The sequence below is a fragment of the Momordica charantia genome, assembly GCF_013281855.1.
Source record: "Momordica charantia cultivar OHB3-1 chromosome 11 unlocalized genomic scaffold, Mcharantia_2.0 BLBB01000011.1, whole genome shotgun sequence".
In the NCBI taxonomy this organism is placed as follows: Eukaryota; Viridiplantae; Streptophyta; class Magnoliopsida; order Cucurbitales; family Cucurbitaceae; genus Momordica; species Momordica charantia.
Window position 1 is genome coordinate 20,052,109 of NW_028275159.1, and position 24,075 is coordinate 20,076,183.

The 24,075-nt window shown below is 32.0% G+C and overlaps 1 protein-coding gene across 1 annotated transcript; it reads right to left on the reverse strand.

Annotated features, from left to right (window-relative positions):
• Positions 1–8,661: 8,661 nt before the first annotated feature.
• Positions 8,662–11,032, reverse strand: LOC111023986 (putative carboxylesterase 18). The gene is made up of 2 exons (XM_022301534.2): positions 10,221–11,032; positions 8,662–9,264 (listed from the first exon to the last, which is right to left on the reverse strand). Exons 1-2 carry the CDS (start codon positions 10,809–10,811, stop codon positions 8,845–8,847), a joined length of 1,011 nt encoding a protein of 336 aa, XP_022157226.2. The 5' UTR covers positions 10,812–11,032; the 3' UTR covers positions 8,662–8,844.
• Between the last annotated feature and the right edge of the window lie 13,043 nt (positions 11,033–24,075).

The following is a 24,075-nucleotide window of genomic DNA, read 5'->3' on the forward strand; positions in this document are numbered from 1 at the left end:
GGATGAACAACATACCATTTTTCATTGGTAATGAGTTTTTCGAAATCCCTATTTCAGCATAATGTGTGAAGTTTTTTTATGACATTCCAAATATATGTATTGAGATAATTATGAGGATGCTATATACTTTCCAAAATTTCAATTCTTGGGTTGCATCTTTCCCCTTATCAATGTATATAAGTATATGTTCATTTCACTCTCTTGTTTTACCTTTCTTCTCCATCCACTGTACTTCTGAAACATTTTTTATAGTTCTGCAAATATGTGTTCTATAAACATGGTAGATTTTGAAATTCATGCTTTGATGGATACTCATAATACTTTTTGTATCCAATTCCATCGTCTCACTCTATGTTCATCACAGATTCCGAACCAGTTTGAATACTTGTTCCTCTAATCGTTTTCAGAGCCTTCAATTTCATTGGAGTTGAAGTGATTAGTCTAGTCGCTGTCTGCTCTTTTTGACGGAAAAGTACAGGTATTCTCCCTTTTTTGCCTTTGTTCCTGTTTGCTTCGATGGAGAATGTTCTTCTAATTCTAATTCGATAAATTAATGAAGTAGACCTGAAGTTATGTTACAATAAAATTGGGAAAACCTTGGTATTTAGTTCGAATTTCATTTTACTTTCGAGTTCATTTGAGAGTTGATCTCAATTGCAAGATGGTAACAAATTTTCATTCATATATTTGGAATTCTTGATTTGTTTCTCATTTGGCCAGTCATTTCGTCGTGCTTTCAAGGCTTCATTTCACTTTGTAAGCCTGTTTGAGATGGGAAAACACCAAAAAGATTAGAAAATAACTTGCAAACTATTTTTTGTCTAGCTTTGGCAAAGATGCAACTTCTACAATTGAAACAATGTGATGTATGGATAAAACTGAAGAAAGTTACGAGTACTGAAAATGAAAAACTATTTCAACCCTCCTTGAATCATGGATTTACAAGTCTACCATTTCATCATCCACTCCATACCGGCATCTCTTGCCTTACTTTCGATCCTTAATTCTGGAAATGTGTATATTTCAACTATTACTTTTGATTCTTAATTTTGGAAATGTGTACATGCATATAGAACATTTTTATAACATTTAGAGTTGATTTATAACAAAAACTATGATTTTGTGCAGGAAATTGCTGAGCTAGGTGTCTGACGCCTTATCCAATGTGAAACAAACATTTTGATGTATTTGACTTCTCCTAATCCCTCCATGTGTCATCCATGTAAAGAAAGATGTCAAGTCAATAACAAATTAAGTTGAAGAAGTTTTGAAGGGATGACTCTCCACAAAACACTCAACTCTTTAACCACCTTGGAGCTGCCTATAAATTGAGTAACCTCCTTCACTTCATTCATCATCCAAGTGATTATTTAAATTTAAGTTGAAAAAGTTTTCAAGACTTGTTTTATTTCAAGTTTTGCTTAGTTCTCGGCTTGTTACTTATCAGTTGTAAGTTTTGAACTCCATTTAAATTTAATTCCAGCAAGTTTATTAATCTTCATCTCCATTCTATTTTTCTATGAAGTTTGCAATCACACAATTTTGTGGAATCGACCGAGTATTGTCTCGAAATCTTGAAAGAGAACGAGTAAGGGTCTTTTGGGTTACAACTTCATCATTTACAACTTGTTTTTATTCTATTCTTCTTTAAATCATGTCTTTCATTTACAACATCGTTCAATTCTGTTTTCTCTCTAAAATTATGAGCTAAACTTGTTTTCCTAAGCCTGATTATGGATGATCAGCTAAAGTTTTTAAAAATCCAGCAAGTCAAAAGTTGTCTCTCTCTTTTTTTATTATTAAAAGTTGCTTTTAAAGAATATATTTCTACAACTTAAATGATTTAACTTTTGGAGAGAAAGACTTTAGACATAAAGATTTCGATCTGGTAGCCTAGACATAGGACCTCGACCTAAAGTTATGGTTGGTTTTTATTAAAATAAGTTCACTTTTCTAATAGACATATTAGGAATGAGTTTATATCTTCAAAAATCACTTAGACATAAGAAGATGGCGAAGCGGAACCGATGAAAAATATAAGAGGTGCTTGGCTGCCACAAAGGCTTGTGGTGGTCTTATTGGCGCATACCACGGTGGGGTCTTCGACTGGGGTGAAGTCGTAACAAGGTAGCCGTAGGGGAACCTGTGGCTGGATGGAATCCTTCACGATGGAAATGCCCTCTTCCTTCCCCCAACCCAACTAAGGGGAAGCACCTACTCCTAACAAAAGCGAAGCGAGCCGCGCTACTAGCGCGCATTTTGTGGATTTTTAGCTAACTTGAAGTAACTAGGTTGGGTTTATTCCATTGAGTTTTTAAGCACCAAAAGCAACACAATTCTTGATATTTGTCACCTTAAAAACAATTGCAAAGTCGTCAATCAACATTATTTTTATTAAAAAAAGGCTTCATTAGTCTCTATGGATTGATACTCGGCGTACTCATTCATTTTATTACTTGTGACGAATGTACAGTCGCGCTCTATCTATTATTTCAAATTCAAAATCCCAAACAACTATGCGCACAACAAAATAGCTTATAGCTCGAGTTCACCTCAATCAAGAATCTAACTACGAACCATTTTCCCATTCCACAATTATTCAGTGAATCCCAATATCCAAACACCACAATAAAGGAAATATGAGGAAGCACAATAAACAACACAAGAGATTTATACTGGTTCACCAACTATGACTATGTCCAGTCTTCTGCGATGTGCGAGTTTTACTATGATTGGAATAATGCAATGGGCATACAATATCCCTCAATACTCTCTCTAGATGCCTCAACAAATACCACCTAGTTTTTTAGGTAATATAATACAATAATACGGACCTAAGAATACAAGAATAAACCTCACCAATAGACTCGAGAACAAGTTGTCGACGACGCACTACAACCCGAGAACTTGACCACTTCTCTACTGCCTTAAAACTGCCTCCCACACCTCTAATTTGTGCCACTTGAAAAAACCTAACGTAAAAGAAAACAATCAGTTTATAAAATGTCGCAGTGTTGAGATGTTGACGCTGTGAACACCACAACATCAAAAAGAATCGTGCACGCTTTTTTTTTCAATTTCGCGACGACACCACGACGTTATAAGGCAGCTGTGGCGCTGCTCTCTCGACCAACAGCCTTGCAGCATGCCTTCATCTCTATTTTCATTATTCGTCTCCATTCTTTCTCAACTTATGCAACATTGTAACCTCCTTCTTCTCTCTTTTTCGTCTATTTTTTTTACAACTTAATATAGCTTAAGTTTACAGTATAAAAAATACATCTCAACAATTTAAAGGTACATATATGTATACATTTCTTGCTTTTTAATTTTCATAGTTTTAAATAAAATTGCCAAGAAGTCGCTTAATATTTATCGTTTTTTTCTCTTCTATTATTTCGTTTTGCATCTTATTTTCTTCTAATTTTAAATGGGGGTGACTTTTCGGCAATCATTTAAAACTATGAATATACCTTTAAATTATTTTTTATGCTTGTAAACTTAAGCTATATTTAAAATGGAAAATAAAAAGACAGAGAGAAAAGAAAGCACTTAAGGTGTTGCATAAGTTGAGAAAAAAATGGAAACAAATAAGAGGGATAAAGAAAGAGGTGTGAAGGTGTAGGGAGAGAGGAAAAAAAAAGAGAAGAATAATGTTCCTTAATGTTAAGGAGTGAAGTTTTTTCCAGATACAAATGAGTATTTGTAAGAAAAATAAATGAAAATAATAAGGTCACAAGATATAAAACAAGACTAATTGCACAAAGTTTTTTTGCAAATACCTGTTATTGATTACGAGAAGATATATTCTCCGGTGGTTGATGCAAGTTTGGTAGGAGATTTGATCCAGTTTTATGTTTTGAAAAACAAGGGATAAGATGGCGGTGAGTTTATGTTTGGTTGGCCCAAATTTGAAAACAAAATCCAAAAACTTGAATTTAAAAAGTCCCAAATCTGAAAACAACTAAAAGTTATTTTCAACCTTTTCAAATATCATATCCCAAAATTTTGAAAACACGGAATCCAGTTTTACGATTCTTTTTTTTTTTTTGGAATACGACAGGGGTTATGCATTCATTTTATTTTATAAATTATAAACTTTTTTATACTAATTTTAATTTTTTTTTGAAAAGCTAATTTTAATTATTTAATTAAATGAATTATACAATTAAAATATGATATATATTTATCAATAAATTTTCAAATCCAACCAAATGATTATCGTGTGACCTATTTTATTTTTGAGTACACTACCAAATACCATTTCAATAAATTATTAAATCCATATTCAATTTCTGAATCTGCTACCAAACACATATTTGAAAATAGTGAATACAATATCAAACACAGTTTCAACAAATCCTTAAATCCAAATTCAATTTCTGAATCTGCTACCAAACACATTCTTGAAACTGGATTCATAGAATACAACCCTTGTTTTCATTGAATCCAGATTTCCGAGTATCCTACATTCCCACAAAACAAACGTGAGAATCCAGATGCCCGTCCAACGGGAATCTCGGATTTCCATGAAACAAACGACCCCTAAAACGAAGATTTTCAATCCATTCCTTACACTTTTGGTGCTACTAGATCATAAAGATGAAGTTGCATTTAATTTCATTTGTGCAAAAGTTAAAAGTCTTTTCATTTGCCTTGGATCATTCTTCTTACAAAGTTACTAGCTAGACTAGGTTATACAGCATACTACCACTAGTGGTAGATTCATAAATTTTTTTAAGGGATTTTATATAAAGTTCAATAAATATGCTCCACGAATTTGGTTTCGAATATTACAATAATAGATTCAGATGGTACGAAAATATAGTTGGAAGGCTTTGATTTATATTTAGTTTATATATTTTATAGTAAATTGGTTGACAAGTTTTTCCCTTAAAGTTTCAATATTGTGTTTAATTAATAGATCTCTAAACTTAAAAAAAATATATTATATATCAATAAGTTCTTCAACTAATAAATTGTTGAACTGTTAACCAGCTCAACTAAGACACCTATGTCCAACAAAAAAGTTGTAAGTTCGAATCTCCACCTCCACTGATGTACTAAAAAGAAAAAAAAAATTGGTTGAACTGATAAACACATTGATACAACCTATAACAGATCTTGTTCAAGTAAGGTGGATATTTATGAACCAAACTTATAATTTATACCATTAAATTTGTTCAATAAAACATAGAACAAGATTTTCTGAGAATGAAACTTGAAATAATAAATCAAATTTTCTCCATTTATAAAAATTATATAATTTTTCATACAATCAATTATTTTTCAAATAATCTACTGAAGTGAAAATACTTTTTAATTAATTTCTATTTATATTTAACCTAAAAAAATAAATTTAAAAAAAGAAATTAAAATATTTATAACATTTCACTGCAATATTTTTTCTAAAATAAAAGTTGTTTTCTTAAATAAAGAACAATTGTTCCTTTATCTTAAAATAAAATAAAAAAACAGGGAAGTCTTCTTAAATAATTTTTTTTCCTTAAATAAAGAATAGTAAAAAAAAATAAAAAAATGATTAATGGACAGACTAGAGTTCCAAACTCAGGATTTCGAGGGGGCTTGAGCGTTCAAAAGCAGCTTAACCACTGTGCCATCAGTTAAATTCATTGCATTTAGTACACAATTTGTATATTAATTCCATAGTCTAAAGGAGGTCGTGGGCCCAACGTGCATCCGTTCCTACTAACTATTACATCATCTTATTGTTGAATAACTAATCGTCTCAACTCAACAAAGAGAATAAATAGAATATTTAATTTTTAATACAACAACATATAGAAGTAGGAAGACATATGTCTTAACTAGTTAAACTATGTACAGATTGGTAACTTTTATGTCCCCATCATAAAGGTATTAAACGTCACGAAAAGTGAAATTTGTGACGGTTTAAAAATGTGCTGATATAAATAAGTGGAATTCACCTATTTTAGGATTAAAAAAACTATATTTAGCATCACTGTTTTGTTAAAAGATTTTTTATAATAAAGACTGAGTTTTTAACTTAATTAAAGTTTTGAGAAGGACCAAATTTAAAACTATATATTAATATATTTTTGTTAAAAGTATACAATTTTCGCAAGTTTTAACATAAATAGTGAGAATATCCTACTTTAAAGACTAGGATAAATAAATTTATCTAATTCAGAATTAATTTTACGAGATGATTATTTAGCTATTTAAATACTTAGAGAATTACAAAACTAGTATATTGTATCTATAGCCATTTATTTTTAAAATAACAAAGTGTATATATATTTTTGATAACAACCCACGAACCCACAATATAATGAAGAATAGGTTATTGGTCAAGACATCACTAACTTTTCTTATAAATAAATGTAGGGGTGTTAGAAAACTATAAAAAAAAAACACTAATCCAATCAATCAAAATCGAGTGAACTGACATCGATCGGTGGATTTGATTACTGGTTCAGTCGGAAGTTAGTTTTCCAACATCAGCTGAAAATTTAGCCTGACATAATTGTACGAACATCACCAAAAAGGAAATTACAAACTAAAAGCAAAGAGCATACTTTGCTCAATGGCTTTAGCCAGACAATTAATTACATAGCTTTCCTAAAGTGGACTACTCTCGATAAGGAAAGAAATATGCCCCAAAAGGAAGAAAATAAAATGGCTGGAAGAACCTGCTTCTTCCATCTTGTGAATTTTGAAAAAAAAAAACCCCTAATATTACGAAGACATCAAGAACCTGAAGGATCCGATTGATTGAATGAGAGACAATACAGTGACCAGTACAAGACTTTGTTGAGAATCCATATAAATAAATTAAATTTATCCAATCCATCCGTTTAAATTTTTAAGTTGAGTAGTGGTTTATCCATCCTTAATATGGTATCAGAACGGAAGATCTTGTATTCGAACCCTTACATTATTGAAACCTCAACAAAAAAAGAAAAAAGGAGAGTGAACTGTAGTTGCATTACAAATTCGAAGTCACATGCACTACATGAAATGAATAATTTTGGGCGTACAAAGACATAGTAGATGCAGGGTCGTGGCATTAAATATTTGCCTTTTAAGTTACTTTATTTCCATATTGAAATGGACATGAGATGTATCTATTATCTAAAGATGCCGTCTTCAACTGAAACATCAATTTTCTTTTGTCATTTTTCTCACAATGACAAAAGATAGTAGCATTTTCGATTGTGGAATAATTGGAGATATAAAAATTAATTTATCAGGTAGATCTACACGTGTCATTTAATCAACACATTTCTTGTAGATTACCCAATTAAATTTCTAATGTTGAAATATTTTCCAACTTCAAAGACACTTTTCACAAAGTTTAGAGAACAAAATGTTTCTTTTTTTCTTTTTTAATTATTATCGTGTTTCATATTTTCTTTTCTTTTTTAATTATAAATCAATTGATACAAAAGTACAAAATAAAAGGTCTTAAATGAATCAAAATTTGTCAATAAAAACCATGGCTTACTATTACCTAGTTGGACGCACACGTGGCAAGATATGTTGAGATAATTGTGAGTTTGACCAATTAAACAATCTTGCCACACCGATTACATCTATTTGAATAATTGGGAATTCAACGCACAATTTTGGGTTAAAACTAGCTACCCTTATTTTTATTTTTATTACCAATAATTTGTGAACGATTGCAATTGTATTTTTAGTCATAGTCAACATCAACTTAGTTCAGCAGTAATTGACACGTTTCTTTATTAAAATATCATGAATTCGAATTTCCCACCTCATTTGTTGTATTAAAAATTATTAAAAAAAATTGTATTGAGTTTAAATCCAAAGTGGACCTTGTCATTATGGAACAAAAGCAACTTTTTGTCTCAATATTAATATTTGTAGTTTTTTTTTCTTCTCTTTAATTCCTTTTATTTGCAAGGAGTAAGTTTTAAGTACTCCTATTTTTTACTATAGTCACATTTTCATAAATAGTTCTATGATCTCGACTAATTTTCCTGTCGAGCTCACAAATGTTTCAACATGAAACGATTAAGAGTGTTAAAGTTACGTAGTCGTTTCATCTATGAGAAATTTTTTTTATGGAAGAATGCAATTTATAATTTCTAATTAATCATTAAAGAGTAAAATTGAAAATTAAGAAATATTTTAGAATATGTCAGAGCAATGTAAATTATAACCTAACCTACCACACGTGGACCAATAAAAATGAATAATTGTACCTTGTTCTTCCACATCCTTGAACTTACCGATATTGAGCTAAATAGTTCAGCCTATGATAGATTGTCATAAAAGAACACCGATCGTCATAGCTTGTGCTACCTCATTAATGCTTCTCCCAAGCATATGAAATCAGGCTATGGAGCGAAACTAGTTACGATCGTGTAACAAACTCTTTGTATGGTTGTAACTGAATGGTCTCTCCCTCTACTCCTATAAACACGCACTCAATTCGATATTTGTAACTATCTGGAACTGACCTACTTAACCTTTGGCTTTAGACTAGCTTTAGTGTTGAAGTATTTGTACATTTTGTGTGCAGATTTTCTTGCATAGCTTGCTCTGCATAACTCGACGAGAAGAAACTCGATTCGAATCTCAGCTTGTCTAGAATCCAATGTAAACAAACAACCAAATCAACAATTATCTAAAAAACTATGAATCACATGGTGTATTAAGCCATTAATTATTAAAACTGAAAGAACTTAAATACAACATTTTAAGAAAAACATAATAAAAACTTCGTTCCAAAGCAAAGCCATGTTTTAAATTACCCAAAAGAATACAAAGAAAGTTGCAACAAATAAAAAGTATTCATTCAGCTTTTGGATCCTCAGTTCATGAACCCCAAATTTACACCGCCAACTGTTTCTGCATGAAATCATTGGCATCTTTAATTAGCAACGAAGCATCCTTCAGCTGAGGAACTGCATAAAATCCATGAATGGCCTTTGGATATTCAACCAAATCCACTTCTTTTCCTGCCCCTTTCAGCCACTCGTAGTACTTTCTTCCCCAATCTCGTAACTGGTCATGTCCTCCCACGATCAGAAGCGTCGCCGGAAACTTCACGCCGGAGATGTCTCCTGCATCGGGTCCGAACACGTGCGCCGCTGGGTGGTTTCTGTTGGACCCATTTGGCAGAAACGCTTTCCAATACCAATCTGCTTGTTCTAAGTTGACCATCGGCGACTCGCTGAATTGAATCTCTGACTCTACTCGCTCCTCCCCGCCGAAAAATGGTTCGATTGTGATTAATCCTTTGATATTCACCTGTCAAATCAAGACCCGAAATCTTTTAGATGAATATATATGCGTGGACTGGAAAATTATCACAATTTATAATAAATGATTATAGATATTGATCGAACGAAAAAAGAATTTTACTCTGATACCATGTTAAATTACGGTCCTAAAGCTTAACTAATAACAACAAATATGATAGTTTCATTTTTAAAATTTCAAATAATAGGCCCATGCCCTTTTAAGATTGTATTTATGTTAATCTTGTATGTTATGAACTGGCTTTATGTTAACTTTATCTATAAGTTAACAATTACAACTAAGCCTCTCAATGGGTCTGAAACTGACCTAATCTTTAAATAATATATTCATATCAACTAAAGCAATTAACAAAGAGACTTTGTAAAATAAAAAATTAAAAAAGAAATATTTAGATCCTGATACTACCTATTAATAATTGAAAACTCATTATTTAAAAGAAATATATTATTATGTTTTTTTTGTATTTCTGTTTCTAGTTGTTAAATATTTAACGATAGTCTACTCAACGGAACGAACAGTATTTAAGCATTTTCCAAATTAAAAATTTAAAAACCTATCATAACTTTTGAAATTACAAAGACCTCTCACTGTTAAAAAATTATAAACACAACTCAAAAAATTGAACAATACTTAAGCCTTTATTGAACATAAGACTTCTCATTCTGATATGATGTTAAAGATAAATAAAATACCACTCAATTTAAAAGTTTAAATGAATGAATTTTCGTATATATCCATTCTGGAGACTCCCCTCTTTTCTCTTGACCTAAGACCATAAAAAATTTTCTTTCTATTTTTTAAAAATTTAATGGTAGTCAGGTATTTTCGTACAAAAAAAATAATTACTGTTAGAAATTTTCTACAACACAACAGCCAACAGTACAGCTAGCAAACAGACAGTAGGTCCAAAATCTCTTCACCAAACTTTGTAATTTAATTATCACCTTGTTGAAATCGTAGTCGGCGGCTCTAACTGCCACGTGGTGGGCCAGGTTGCCGCCGGCGCTATCTCCGGCAAGAAAACAGCGGCCGAGGTCAGCTTTGACCGGAAAAGAAAGGGAATCGAAACCCACTTCGTCGAGGAACTTCACGGCGTCAAATCCGTCCTCGTAGGGACACGGGTACCGGTGCTCGGGAGAGAGGCGATAGTTGACGGAGACGACGACGGCACGGAGGTCACGTGCGAGGCGCCGGCAGAGGTCATCGTAGGGCTGGGAGTTGGCGGAGAAAAACACGAAGCCGCCGCCGTGATAGTAAACGACGACGGGCACGGTGAGATTATCAGGAACGGCGGAGGGGATGAAGAGGCGGAACCAGAGGTTGCCATTGGGGTCGAAAACGACGTCGTGGGAGGAAACGCCGTGGCGGGGTTTGGTGGAAGGAGGGGTTTTGGGGTCGAAGAGGCTCATCAAGCGGCGGTTGACGGTCATGTTGGAGCGGCGGCTGACGTATGAGGCGGCGGCGTTGAGGCGGACAAGCATCCGGAACTTCCATGGAAGCTTTGGAGCTTTCTCTCTCTCCAAATTCTTAGACATCTCGAGACTTGAGAAACTGGATTTTGAAGAAAGCTATATATATTTATTGTTTCTTGAAATCCATGCTTTGGGCCTACAAAGACCGAATCTCGTTGTTTGGGCGGAGTAATATTGTGATAGCACAAGACTTGTCCCTGAAACCTCAAAGTAGGTGTTATTTCAACATTTCAAACCATTGTCACTACTTCATTCTCAGAGAACCAAAGAAAACTAAATATACCCCAATCGTATTTTATATTTCTCTTGCTAAAAATAATTAAGTTCAAACTTATTTTGTGCTCTTCACAGTTAAATATTTGACATAAAGAAAAATGTTGCAAACGAAAAGAAATTAATGAGAGAATTTGTAATGAGCAGCTACAATCTAGTTGTCATATTTACAAATATAACAACAACTTTTTAGTTTTGGAAATCTGACAAAATATTTAAAATTTCATTTTTAGATCTGTAGTTATTCTGACTTTTAACTTTCTAAATTTTCGAATTCTAATTGATTTACTTTGTACTACATGCTAGAGATATCTGCTATAACTGATTTATTTTGTACAAAGTATACAAAGTACATTAAATTTATGTACTCAATAGGAAGAAGTACATCAAATAACTAATATACCTTGATATAATTTATACTAGATATATTAGTTATAGCTTTGTTGATGACAAATAAGTTATAACTAATATAATATATCAAAGTATATCAATAAACTGATATACCTTATATGAAATATCTCAAAGTATATTATATGTACCGTGATATTCTTCATTTAAGGTATATAAAGTATATATATAATTGATATACTTATATGAAGTATATCAACGATATGATATCAGTGACATACTTCATATGAGATATATCAGTCAACTTTGATGTATTACAACTAATATATTATAGTTGGAAATATCTTGATGTACTATAGTTGATACACTTAACTACTGTACTATAGTAGTTATGACTGATATACTTAGTATGAAATAGGTGATTGATATATTTTATTTTTTCAAATGATTGCTATATATATTATGCGTGACATGCCCTTTTGATGTTGTTCTCTTCATCTTTCAGATAAATGAGCCAATGAGTCCAACAGTACTTGTAGGGCTAAATAAGAGTCACTTTCGCCCACCTGCCTAATGAGACTTGGGGTTCCCTCGAAATCCCCTAGCATGTAAATACTGGTTAACTACATGATCGACCGCGTGTTTCCTGTAAACTATTACGAGTTCAAGCTTGAGGACGAAGAAAATAGATAGGATGAATATTTTATGAAGTATATTAATTGGTGAAATACTCGATATATCTAATACGCAATAGATCAAGTTATATACATTGGTAATTTTTACCATGATTTCATAATTTTTATGTTCAAAGCTGTTATAATATCAATTGATTGATGGTACTTGAAATATATATTTCTAATGTGAGGAATTATTTTCTATTTTCTAGTAAATCTCATTGAATTTGGGGTATTCGTCACAATTTGATTAGTAATACGACAAAATTCTTTTAGGTAAAAGCCTTGCTCTTAAAAGTTTGTATATCATTTGTGAGCGTTTATTATATAACCTCTAATTAAATGTAACAACAATTTTGGAGGACATCTATTAATTCTAATTTATAGAAAATGTCAAAGGGGTCATTATTCATTTGAATAATTTTTTTGGGAAGAAGTTTTATGATGTTATCTCAATTTTATAATTTTGAGTAAAATTGCACTTACAAAACTCCTAATTCTAAATGAAAATATATATTAAAGTAAAATAAAACATAATGTGTATATCATTAGTACATCAGTGTTCATATCAGGTATATCAATATGGTATATATCAACATTTAAAGTATGTATATCAATAATATATCATATATAAGGTATACCAACACGCACATATATATTAATAACTAAAAAATGGAATAAAATCTATCATATTTTTAATTATTTTGATTTTACTCTTCTAGATTTTTGGATATATCAATGGTATATATACCAAATCAGGTATATTGATGATATATAAAATCAGGTACATGAATGATTTGTATATCAACATTCATATAAAGGTATATCGGTATTAACTAATTTACTTTAATGTCCTAGTACTAGGTAAAGTACTCTGGTCAAATTCTCATGACCATTAAATACTTTCCTAGTTTATCCTTTATTTGTAACCGTTGGAGATATGTTCCTTCTCTGATTTATTTTTTCCTTTTGTACTGTCCATTCTTTTTTTGTGCAAACTACATAATAGCTAGGTTGCATAAGAAATGTACAATTTTTCTCTTTTGAGGTGATATAGAACAATCACGTTTTGAAGCATTTCTAACAACCTTTTAATCGCAACATCTACTTTAGAGGTGGTTTGTACAATTTACCCTTAATTTTAAGACATCGGTTAAATTTTGATTGATCTGGCAATTTTGTTATTTAGTTACGAAATTATCACATAATTAGTTAAAACTTGTCTTTTTTCTAGTGTGGTGATAATTATATAGCAATACTCAAATTTAATTTTTGAGTAACTTGTGGAATGCGATTGCAATTGAACTTCCAGGCTGTGTGATTTCGTTACATTTAATTTATGTTAGATCTATATTGTGGACTACAAGTGCCAGAATAATGGGCAGGTGATATTATGGTATGGTTTCATCCAAAGTAAGACGAAAAAAGCGACGCAAACCAAATCGGGCCATCTAAGCCAAGTAAATCGGGATGGATCACCTGTGCCAATTCAGCCGAGCCGAACCGATTGGACCGAGCAAGGTGGTACAATCACCTATGAGCTGGCCTAACGAATCATTATCACCTCCAATCACCAAGATCAGTGCTAGGAAGATTAACTTTTATTGTTGACTTCATTATTTGAAAGTTGGAAAACGATGAAGATAGTTGTGTCAAATTTGTTAGGAACAAATGTTGAAATGTGATACAACAATTGTTGAAGAAATTCGTAGAAATGAGGGTGGGGGAGAATATACTTCTAGTTCTGACTCAACATTGACTATAAAAAGAAGTAAAGAAAAGGTTGTATCTAATGACACGTAGCAAAAAAATAACATAACGAATGGAAGAAAGATGTCGAATATTTTTACTACCACAAGAAAGGCCGTAAAAAATTCATGATGGATCTGGTATAAGACAAATGCAAATGTAATTGTGCATGTTGATGTCTTTTTTTGTGTTTATAGTAACCCAAATACTATTAGAAATATATGTTTCAGCGATGAAAATAATGTGACGAAAAAGTTTAGTCGTAAAAAACGCGACGAAAACAACTTTCGTAGCATAATATGTGACGCAAGTGAATTCATTGCAAAAATATGTGACAAAAGCAAATTTCGTAGATAAGAGGTAACCATTATTGTGGGTAAATTGACAAGACAACTTGAGTATACAGGTATCTTCAGATAAGAGGTAAACATTATTGTGGTACTTAGCAATCATTGTTGTGTTACCTTAAGAGGTCTCTACAAATGAAGGAGAGGCCAATTATAATCTTTCCAATGTAGTTGAATCTGCTTTGACATAAGATAGGACGTAGTCCCGACTTTGCGACAAACCAGTATAAGTTTTTTGATGTTAAGGTTTTCTGTCCCTATCTTTCATTCCTTTTTTATTGTTATACTTGTGGTCTACTTTGTCCTATGGGAGAAAATAATAAAATAGGTACGGTCTTGTTTGAAGAATTTGTTGGAGATGATTGATTGATCTATATATTTTTCCAACAATTAGTGCCGAAAGTCAAGCTAGAGGCAATCTCAACTAGTATGAGGCCCAAGGTGACTTCATCTATAAATATGATGAGAGACCTTGTACGTGAGGTATGTTACACAACCCTATTTCTTGCCGGCTTAACTTAATCCATTATCTGACTCAGGCATTGGAAGTGTACTGCTTAATTAGCACCACATACTACAATAGAATAATGAAACTATTTCCACCAACTTTTATAGGTTATTAATAAAATAGGAAACATAATATATTTACCAACAAATATTAGAATTCATTAAAAATTATATTATATTTTATCAGAAGTTATTTAAAAAATCTTGAAAAATATTCACCGGTGAAAGGTCATTAAAAACCGTTGAATTTTTTTTTTTGTATTTATAACCAAATGTTAAGAACATTAACATTATTAATGGTACTATCTTTTAGACAAGATTAATAAAACAATCTTTGAAAAAATGTTCACTTTATTAAAAGTTATTAAAAACATTTGAAAATTGTATGCTTTTATCAATAAATATTAAAAACTTCTGAAAATTATACCATCTTTATTAAAGGGTCTTTAATAATCTTCAAATATACATATATACTTTTTGTCGAGTGTATCTTTTATCAAAGTAAAAAAAAAAATGTATAAATATTTAAAACATTCTATTATATTTTATCAAATGTCTTAACAACCTCTATAAAAAGTATACCTACTTGTTTATGGCAATATTTTTTTTCTTTCGAAAAACAATATATTTATCCCACAATTGTTAAAAACCTTTGAAAAGTATCATATCTCTCATAAAGTTTATTAAAAAAATATTTTGAAAAAATATTCAATCATTTTCATAGGTTATTAAAACCCTGTGAAAAATATGTGTTTATCAACGAATATGAAAAACCTTTAAAAATTATATTATCTTTCCTCAAAGGTCTTTAATGATCCTTTAATACAAAATATATTGAGACACTAAATCGAGAAAGATGACAAAGAAGTCTAGTTAAGAAACTCTTGAGAATTGTATCTAACAATCTTGTTAACAAACAAGACTTTTAGATCACAAACTCAAAAACTCCAAAACGATCATGAAACCAACCTAAGGAAAGTAAAAATTAGATTACCTTGTTGATCAAATATCTCAAGGCCAGAAAACTCGTTCCTTTTTTGAGATTTGAATCACTCCACAAATAAGATAGATCAAGTCTCACTTTAAATAAAGGTTCATTTCATTAATCTTAATTTTATTTTCTCAAATTTGACATACATGACTATATATAGCCTTCAAAATAGAACTAAAGTAACATATGGGTATTTGAAAGGTTGGAACACTTGAGTCCATCAATTCCATAAACAACAGTTAACTAATTGTAACCTAAAAATAAATGAAAAGTCTTGAAACTTAAAATACATCAAAATTCACCATAAATCTGAGAATTAAAGTTGCAATTAGCAGCGAAGAGTTTTATAACCATACAAGATTTAAATGAAGCTTTATTTTAAATAGCATGAACTTGAGTTACATAATTGATGCTTTTGTCTTGAATGAAACTTGAGTTGACTTGTATTTGCTTGGAATATGTTGGAGATTCATATCATTCTCCCCTCTTGGAAAGGAAGAGCCCTCAAATGTAAAAGATCTCCTTGTAAAACAACCTTGTAGTCATCATCTCGAGCTTGCTCAAACACTTGGATAGGATTTTCATTTTGCACGATAAACAGGTTGTAAATTTTGTAAATGAAAACCTTGCCGTCCAATCCAAAATTCAAGGCTTAAATCCCCAATACACTTGATCGTGAATCCATGGTATTCGATTCTCTAAGTGCTTAGGAGCAATGGGTGAATGTTGCTTCTCAATGTTGCCTAGGTCTTCCTTTTGCAATTGTCGTAATGAGTAATTAAAAACACTAGGAAAGTAATGGATTAGTTGCTTAGGTTGAAAACAAACCTGGTTTTCCCTACCCTCCTCACTTTTCGTAACATCTTTGTTTTAACCTCTTTCTCAACAAGTACCTCCTCTTTGATCATATCCTGATCATGCATAAAAACCTCAACATGCAAATCTTCTTTGGCGTCATAAATAACAACATCAACATTCGAATCTTCTTGTTGAGCATGCATAACAATCTCAACATTCATATCTCCCACGGGATTTTGATTCTCCCTCTCATTTTGTGTTTATTGATTATCCTCTTCGGTCATTGGATGTTCTCTATCATCTTATATTGATTTGTCATCCTTTGGAGGCTCGGTAAAATCTTCCTCTTTTTGAATGGATTATGCGGCATGCCTCTTCATGGATATATATCTTATTTTTATCCCTTGGCACAATTCAGAGAGGTAATTTATGGATTTGTGAATCTCGGCCAATTCCTCCAAAAATGGATTTTCACTATGGTGGTTCTCATGCGATGTCTTTGACTAAGGTGGAACTTGGATTTGTTTAAACGTGATAGCACACTTTGTGAGCTACATTTTATGAGATTTATATTGAAATTATTTGTTAGTTTTCATTTCTTCATGACAAATTTAAGCACATAAGATATATTTTGCAGGAATAAAATATCGAGAGGAAACGAGACATATTTGGATCAAAATGAGAGAAAAATCGGAATCAAAGTGACCAAGCATGAATTAACAACAAGATTTGAAGCCAAAAACCTGAGAAGATAGCACCACGGCGCTGGCATAGAGCATTGCGGCACTCCAAAGTTTAAATTTCGCGTTTTGTGAATAGTGTAGCGCCATGACGCTGCCGTGACAACTTTTATAAAATTAGGATTGTGCAGCCTCCGAGATGGGTAAGTTTGGGAGAGTTTTTTTTTGGCAATTTAGCTTTTTGGCCAATTTGGAGGGCAATGAGACCATTGGAGAGCTTATAAAAGATATTTTCAAGGCTCGGGATCGTGAAGCTCGCTTCAGGAATGGACGATTGACATGCGGAACATAATTTCTTCTCCTTTCCCTTGATTTTTCTAGTTTTGTTATGAACTTCTCATTGTGAGTTTATTGTTTTACATTGAATATGAGAAGCTAAACCTCTTATCTTAGGGATTGATGTAGTCATTGAACTTTATGCATTGATTGTTTAATTTTCTTGATTGAATGTTTATGAATGTTCTATTTATGTTTCTTTATGTTTAATGCCTTGAATCTACTGGCCATAGATTGATTGATTTTAGACTTGAAATCTTACGTTCGGGAGAGGTGGTTTAGAGTTAGAACTGAGATGCATAACTAAATGGGTTTTAAGATCGGAAGATTTAAAAGTTCTTTAGAGGTCGTTAAAAGACTTGTTCAATAAAGCCTTTACTTGTTATATAAACTAGATATGGATATTGGTTTCATAATTCATAAGGAGAATTAGCTTGTGCTCGGGAGAGGACGTTGAGATTTGAGAGTCTTGGCCTATAGAATTAATAATTCTATCAATCTGTAGTTGGTTCTCATAGATTCAATAGGTGAAATCAATTCCCTAGGACATTTCTGTCCATTGTTTTTATCTTTATTATTGCATGTTTATTTTTCTTTGATTTTATTCTCTAAATAAAATTGAGCGATTGTATCTATGGTACTTGAGTGATCTAGAAACCCAATCCAGAGGAAGATATCGGTATTGACTTACCACTTTATTAAAACTTGACCTGTACACTTGCAGAAGCGATTTCTGCTACAAGTTTTTTGGCGCCGTTGTCGGGGATTAGCAATTATTTAGGTTCACTTGATATCGTGGAGAACTTGCTTGGTCTTAATTTAGAGTTTTTTTCTTCTATTTTGTATATATTTTTTGTATCTTGATTTTTTCCCCTTTTATCTTGATTTTTTTTAATTTTTATTTTTGTGTATTGTTTTCTTAGTTGCTTGGTTGAGTGGTGTATGCCTTTATGTGAATCATGTCTTTTTATAATTACAAGTGGCCTTACGAGGAGTCTTCGACCACCCAAGGACTACCACCATCATTTAATTCTTATTCTTCAATTAAATTAAAGGCCTAATTATTCTTCAATTAAATTAAATTAGTCTTCAATTAAATTCTTATTCTTCGACCACCCCTCTTATGACCATGAGAATTCTTATGTTAATTATGGGTGTTTTCAGGAAACTCAAGTGTCTAATTATTATCATTTTGATTATATGAGATATGGAAAATTTGTCCCTTGAAAATTTATTGCGTTAATATACTTTGGAATGTAGAATTAAAAATCTTTGTGCAGAAGAATCAGAAATGATGAATAGGTAGAGGCCAAAGTGGATAGGATTGAGGCCACAATTGAAGAAAACTGAGCTGCTATAGAGCCTTTGGAAATACAACTTAGCCAGATAGTTGATTCAATTAAAGGCCTTCATGAGAAAAAAAATTTTCCATACCAATAAAGCAAAAACTTATAAAGTTGTATGCATTGATAGTTGGGATGAGTTGAAGAACTTTGAGTAGGCAAAAACTGTGAAGCTATTTGCATTGATAGTGGGATTGAGTTGGAAAAATTTGAGCAACACCAGGAAGTACAATTTTGTGAGATAAAGAAAGAACATGAGCCTAATTTGGAAGAGGAATTTCAAGTGATAAAGGAAGAGGTTGAAAAGCCTACTCTTATTTTATCATTTGAAAATTCTCTTAATTCTCATATTTTATTTCTTTATCCTAAAGAATCGTGTAAATATGGTTTTGATTTATTTTTCTTTAACTTTCCTAATTTATATTATAAATTTTTTTCTCTTTCAGGTGCCCATGAAAAGCAAATGAGCCTACTAGAACTAGTAGGATACATCGAGTCAAAGAAGAAGGGACCGAAGAAAATTGAGGAGTTTTATACACTTTAAGAAAAATAAAATAAAAGAGAGTCACGTCTAGCTACAGACGTTAAATAAAGCGCTTTTTGGGAGGCAATGCAAAGTTTTTTTTTTTTTTTTGTTTTTATGCTATCTTAGTTTCTTTAGATTTATTTTTCTTATTACCTTTTGTGTTTCATACCTGCTTAATGTAGATTTTGGGAGTGTGTCTAGACATCTTGGTGCTGTGCAATATTGATATTAAATTCAGGGCAGTATTGTTCTTTCCCCTTTTTCATTTTCTTTGTCCTCATTGTCTACTTCATACGTATATTTTTGTTACATTGAGGACAATGTAGTTTTTTAGTTTGGGGGGATTTGTCGTATTTTGACTTGATTAGGGACAGTCTATTATCTTGATGGATGTTATATTGCATGTTTGTTGTGCTATTTCTACCTTTCAATTTAATCGTTAAGTTTGTGAGGTGAAATTTTTTGTCATATTTTTCATGCTTTTGACCCAGTAGGTATCATGATTCATATGTGCTGATTTCTCCTTTTGAAACTTTGAATCTTGATTGATACCCTTGAATACTTTGTAAGTTATGAATGCATCTTGGGTTTGATTTCTTATGCACGAAGGAGATAAGCATGATTGATTTTCTTTTATAAATTACATGATGGTATCTGATTGATTTTCTTTTATAAATTACATGACGGTATCTCATTGATTTCTTGGTTGAAAAATGCATTTGACTTGATACAGTTTACACACCCAAGTGAGCTGTTTGAGCCCTATGAGCAACCCCTTATATTTGCTCAATTTATTTTCGTTGTTGTGTGTGATCAAACATAGCATGGTTATTCTAGAACTTGCCTATGAATGCATTTTGTGACTGCTTATTTGAATTGATGCTTTAATATGACAAGGGCAATTTAGGCTTACCCAAATTTGGTACTTCTAAAAAGCCAACATTTTTTACATCTTCCATTAGAAAGCCACCTTTGAGCTTAATTTCCCATTTCTTCTTGTTTTGCACGTCATATTTAAACCTAAAGCTTTTTCATTCATTATCCTCGATATTTCTACCATTGTCAAGACAAAGGTAAAAATGTTGCATGATATCACATTCGTTTTTTCAAGTAATTATGCAAGTTGTGTTCTACAAACTGGAAAAAATGAAAAAGATAAGAGATGAAAAAAAAAGGATGGTGTTTTGATCATGAAAAGAAACTATGTTGTGTCGTCTATATAGAGAAGACATTGGAGAAATATTTTTCAAGAAGCAATTAGTTGATGACACTTCTACATGATCGTTAGTATTCAAAGATGGGGGTAGATACTTCAAGCGAGTAGCAGTTCATTGTCTTATGTGATTATCATGCAACTTACCATCTTTGTTATCTTGACTTTGAGCCTCTAAATTCACTTTTATCTCACCCTTACCTAAGCCCCATTACAACCATTATTAAAGTCCCTTTGATTTTTACATTCAATTAATCTTTAAGTGGGGAGATTTGATTCATTTGCAAGTCTATGGTAATAACATGCTTTGTTTTAATTTTGAGAGTAAAAACACTCTAAAAACACTTTGAGAGATTTGAGTGAAAGTCCGTGAGGGTGTTAAGTTTTTTGCATTTGATTTCAATGAGTTAATGAGATGCTTGAGTTTTTAAAAATTATATCCTACCATTGTTTATTCTCTTGATTGTCATTTTGATTCATCTCATAGATGTGTGATAGACATTACTTGTATTATTGGTTATTGAGAAAGATGAAAGAGGATTAGAAAAGAGATTCAGTATGTTGAGTTAAGATATAATTGAGGATAAACATGATTTAAGTGGGGGAGAATTTGATAAGATGAGATTTACACCCTTTAACTTTTCTGTATTATGCATGAGATCATTGGATATAAAGTAGTTATGTTTGCTTGAGGACAAACAGAAAGCTAAGTTTGGGGATACTTGATAGCACACTTTGTGAGCTACATTTTATGAGATTTATATTGAAATTATTTGTTACTTTTAGTTTCTTCATGACAAATTTAAACAAATAAGATATATTTTGCAAGAATAAAATATCGAGAGGAAACGAGACATATTTGGATCAAAATGAGAGAAAAATCGGAATTAAAGTGACCAAGATGGAATAACAACAAGATTTGAAGCCAAAAACCCGAGAAGATAGCGCCACGGCGCTGGCCTAGATCGTTGCGGCGCTCCGAAGTTTAAATTTCATGTTTTATGAATAGTGTAGCGTCATGGCGCTGCCGCGACAACTTTTTATAAAAATAGGGTTGTGCAGCCGTCGAGATGGGAGAGTTTAGGAGAGTTTTTTTGGCAGTTTAGCTTTTTGGCCAATTTGGAGGGCAATGAGACCATTGAAGAGCTTAGAAAAGAGATTTTCAAGGCTCGGGATCATAGAGCTCGCTTCAGCAACGGACGAACGACATGCGGAACATAGTTTCTTCTCCTTTCCCTTGATTTTTATAGTTTTGTTATGAACTTCTCACTGTGATTTTATTGTTTTACATTGAATATGAGAAGCTAAACTTCTTATCTTAGGGATTGATGTAGCCATTGAACTTTATGCATTGATTGTTTAGTTTTCTTGATTGAATGTTTATGAATGTTCTATTTATGTTTCTTTATGCTTAATGTCTTGAATCTATTAGCCAGAGATTGATTGATTTTAGACTTGAAATCTTACGCTCGGGAGAGGTGGTTTAGAGTTAGAACTGGGCTGCATAACTAAAGGGGTTTTAAAATCGGGAGGTTCAGAAGTTCTTTAGAGGTTGTTAAAAGACTTGCTCAATAAAGCTTTTACTTGTTATAGAAACTAGATAGGGATATTGGTTTCATAATTAGTAAGGAGAACTAGCTTGCGCTCGGGAGAGGCAGTTGAGATTTGACCTATAGAATTAATAATTCGTTTAATCTATAGTTGGTTCATAGATTCAATAGGTGAAATCAATTCCATAGGACCTTTGTCCCCATTGTTTTTATCTTTATTATTGCATGTTTATTTTCTTTGATTATATTCTCCCATTTGATTTTGATTCTCTAAATAAAATTTAGCGATTGTATCTGTGGTACTTGAGTGATCTAAAAACCCAATCCAGAGGATGATATCGGTATTGACTTACCACTTTATTAAATCTTGACTCATACACTTGTGGTAAACAATTTTTGCTACAAAATGTATAGTGTGAAATATGGCTACAAAAAACAAGTTAAAGAAACAAGGGAAAATGGATCGCACTAGCACTCTCTCACGTGTTATCACTATAAAAAGTTTAGGCCACTTGTGTTTGCACTCAATCTCAACTCTCAAAATTTGAAATAGAGAATCCAAAGATAATTTGTAATTTGATTGATAGGAGCACACTTTTAACATAAACAAGATAACTTGACTTATGGAAAAGAATTCAGAAATCAAACAAGATGACAAAATGAGATGAATTAAATGCTGGAATAAATAGCAAAATTGTAACCTCCCAAATTAATATCCAGGAACTAGCGCATTTAAATTTGTCAAGTGTAACCAACAATATTAAATGACTAACAGCTAGTTTTAAACACCAAAACAGAGATTAAACTTGCAAAAAAAACATCTAATATGAATGTGTGAAGAAAATAAGAACAGAAAATGAACACATGAAGGATATGCTCACAGACTTTTACGATAGATTATGAAAATGAATGTTTTTCACCAACAAGCAACCCAAATAAGAAGAATCTCATGTGAATTGTTGACATGTGTAACCAACAACCTTGTTGACAAACAAAACCGTTAGGTCACAAACTCAAAAACCCTAAAACGATCGTGGAACCAACCAAAGGAAAGTAAAAACCGAATTACTTTGTTGATCAAATATCTCAAGGCAAGAAAACGCATTCCTTATTCAAGATCTTAATCACTCCACAAGCAAGATAGATCACGTCTCATGTGAATGGTCCCAAACATGGAAACTATCATATTGCAAAATTCATTAGCTCTTAGTTAAAAAGAAAGCTGAAAGACTAATTTCATTAATCTTAATTGTATTTTCTCAAAAAAATCTGATATGCATGGCTATATAGCATCTAAAATAGTCCCTAAAGTAACATATGATCATCTGAAGGGTTGAAACATTTAAGTCCTAAACATGGAAACTATCATATGCAAAATCATTAGCTCTTAGTTAAAAAGAAAGCTGAAAGACTAATTTCATTAATCTTAATTGTATTTTCTCAAAAAAATCTGATATACATGGCTATATAGCATCCAAAATAGTCCCTAAAGTATACAGAAGATTTGTAGTGAAAAGAATACAAATACACTCAGATTTAATTAACAGAAAACCACTTCAACTAATTACAACTCAGCTCACTTTAGTTGTTATAACTAGTACAACTAATACAGAGAAATAATCTCGAACATAACTAGCTTTAGTCTTCTCAGTGTGCTGCTTTAATACCCCGTCAAGCCAATGACTTCTGCATTAAGGAAATTAAGCTTGGAACAAATGTGAAGAAGTTATTTAGCATGTTTTTTTTAAAAAAACATCAACAACCTTCTCTGTGGAAGGAAGATGAAAAACATCAAGCTTTTTCTGAAGAACCAAATCTCGTGCAAAGTAAATATTCAATTCGACATACATTCAAGAATAAAAAATTAGATTTGCACTCAAATGCACTACTCCCAAATTGTCACACAACAAAATAAGGAGTTTACCAAGATCAAATGATAATATAAGCAAAATAGACTCAACCAAACTAGCTTTATAGCAGCTGTCGCAACGT

What these genes read in the sequence shown, in the direction of transcription:
- LOC111023986 (XM_022301534.2), bottom strand. Translation starts at nt 10,811, where the DNA reads ATGTCTAAGAATTTGGAGAGAGAGAAAGCTCCAAAGCTTCCATGGAAG. An exon ending in CCGACTACGATTTCAACAAG is followed by an intron (nt 9,265 to 10,220) that starts GTGATAATTAAA and finishes TTGATTTGACAG; the next exon opens with GTGAATATCAAAGGATTAAT.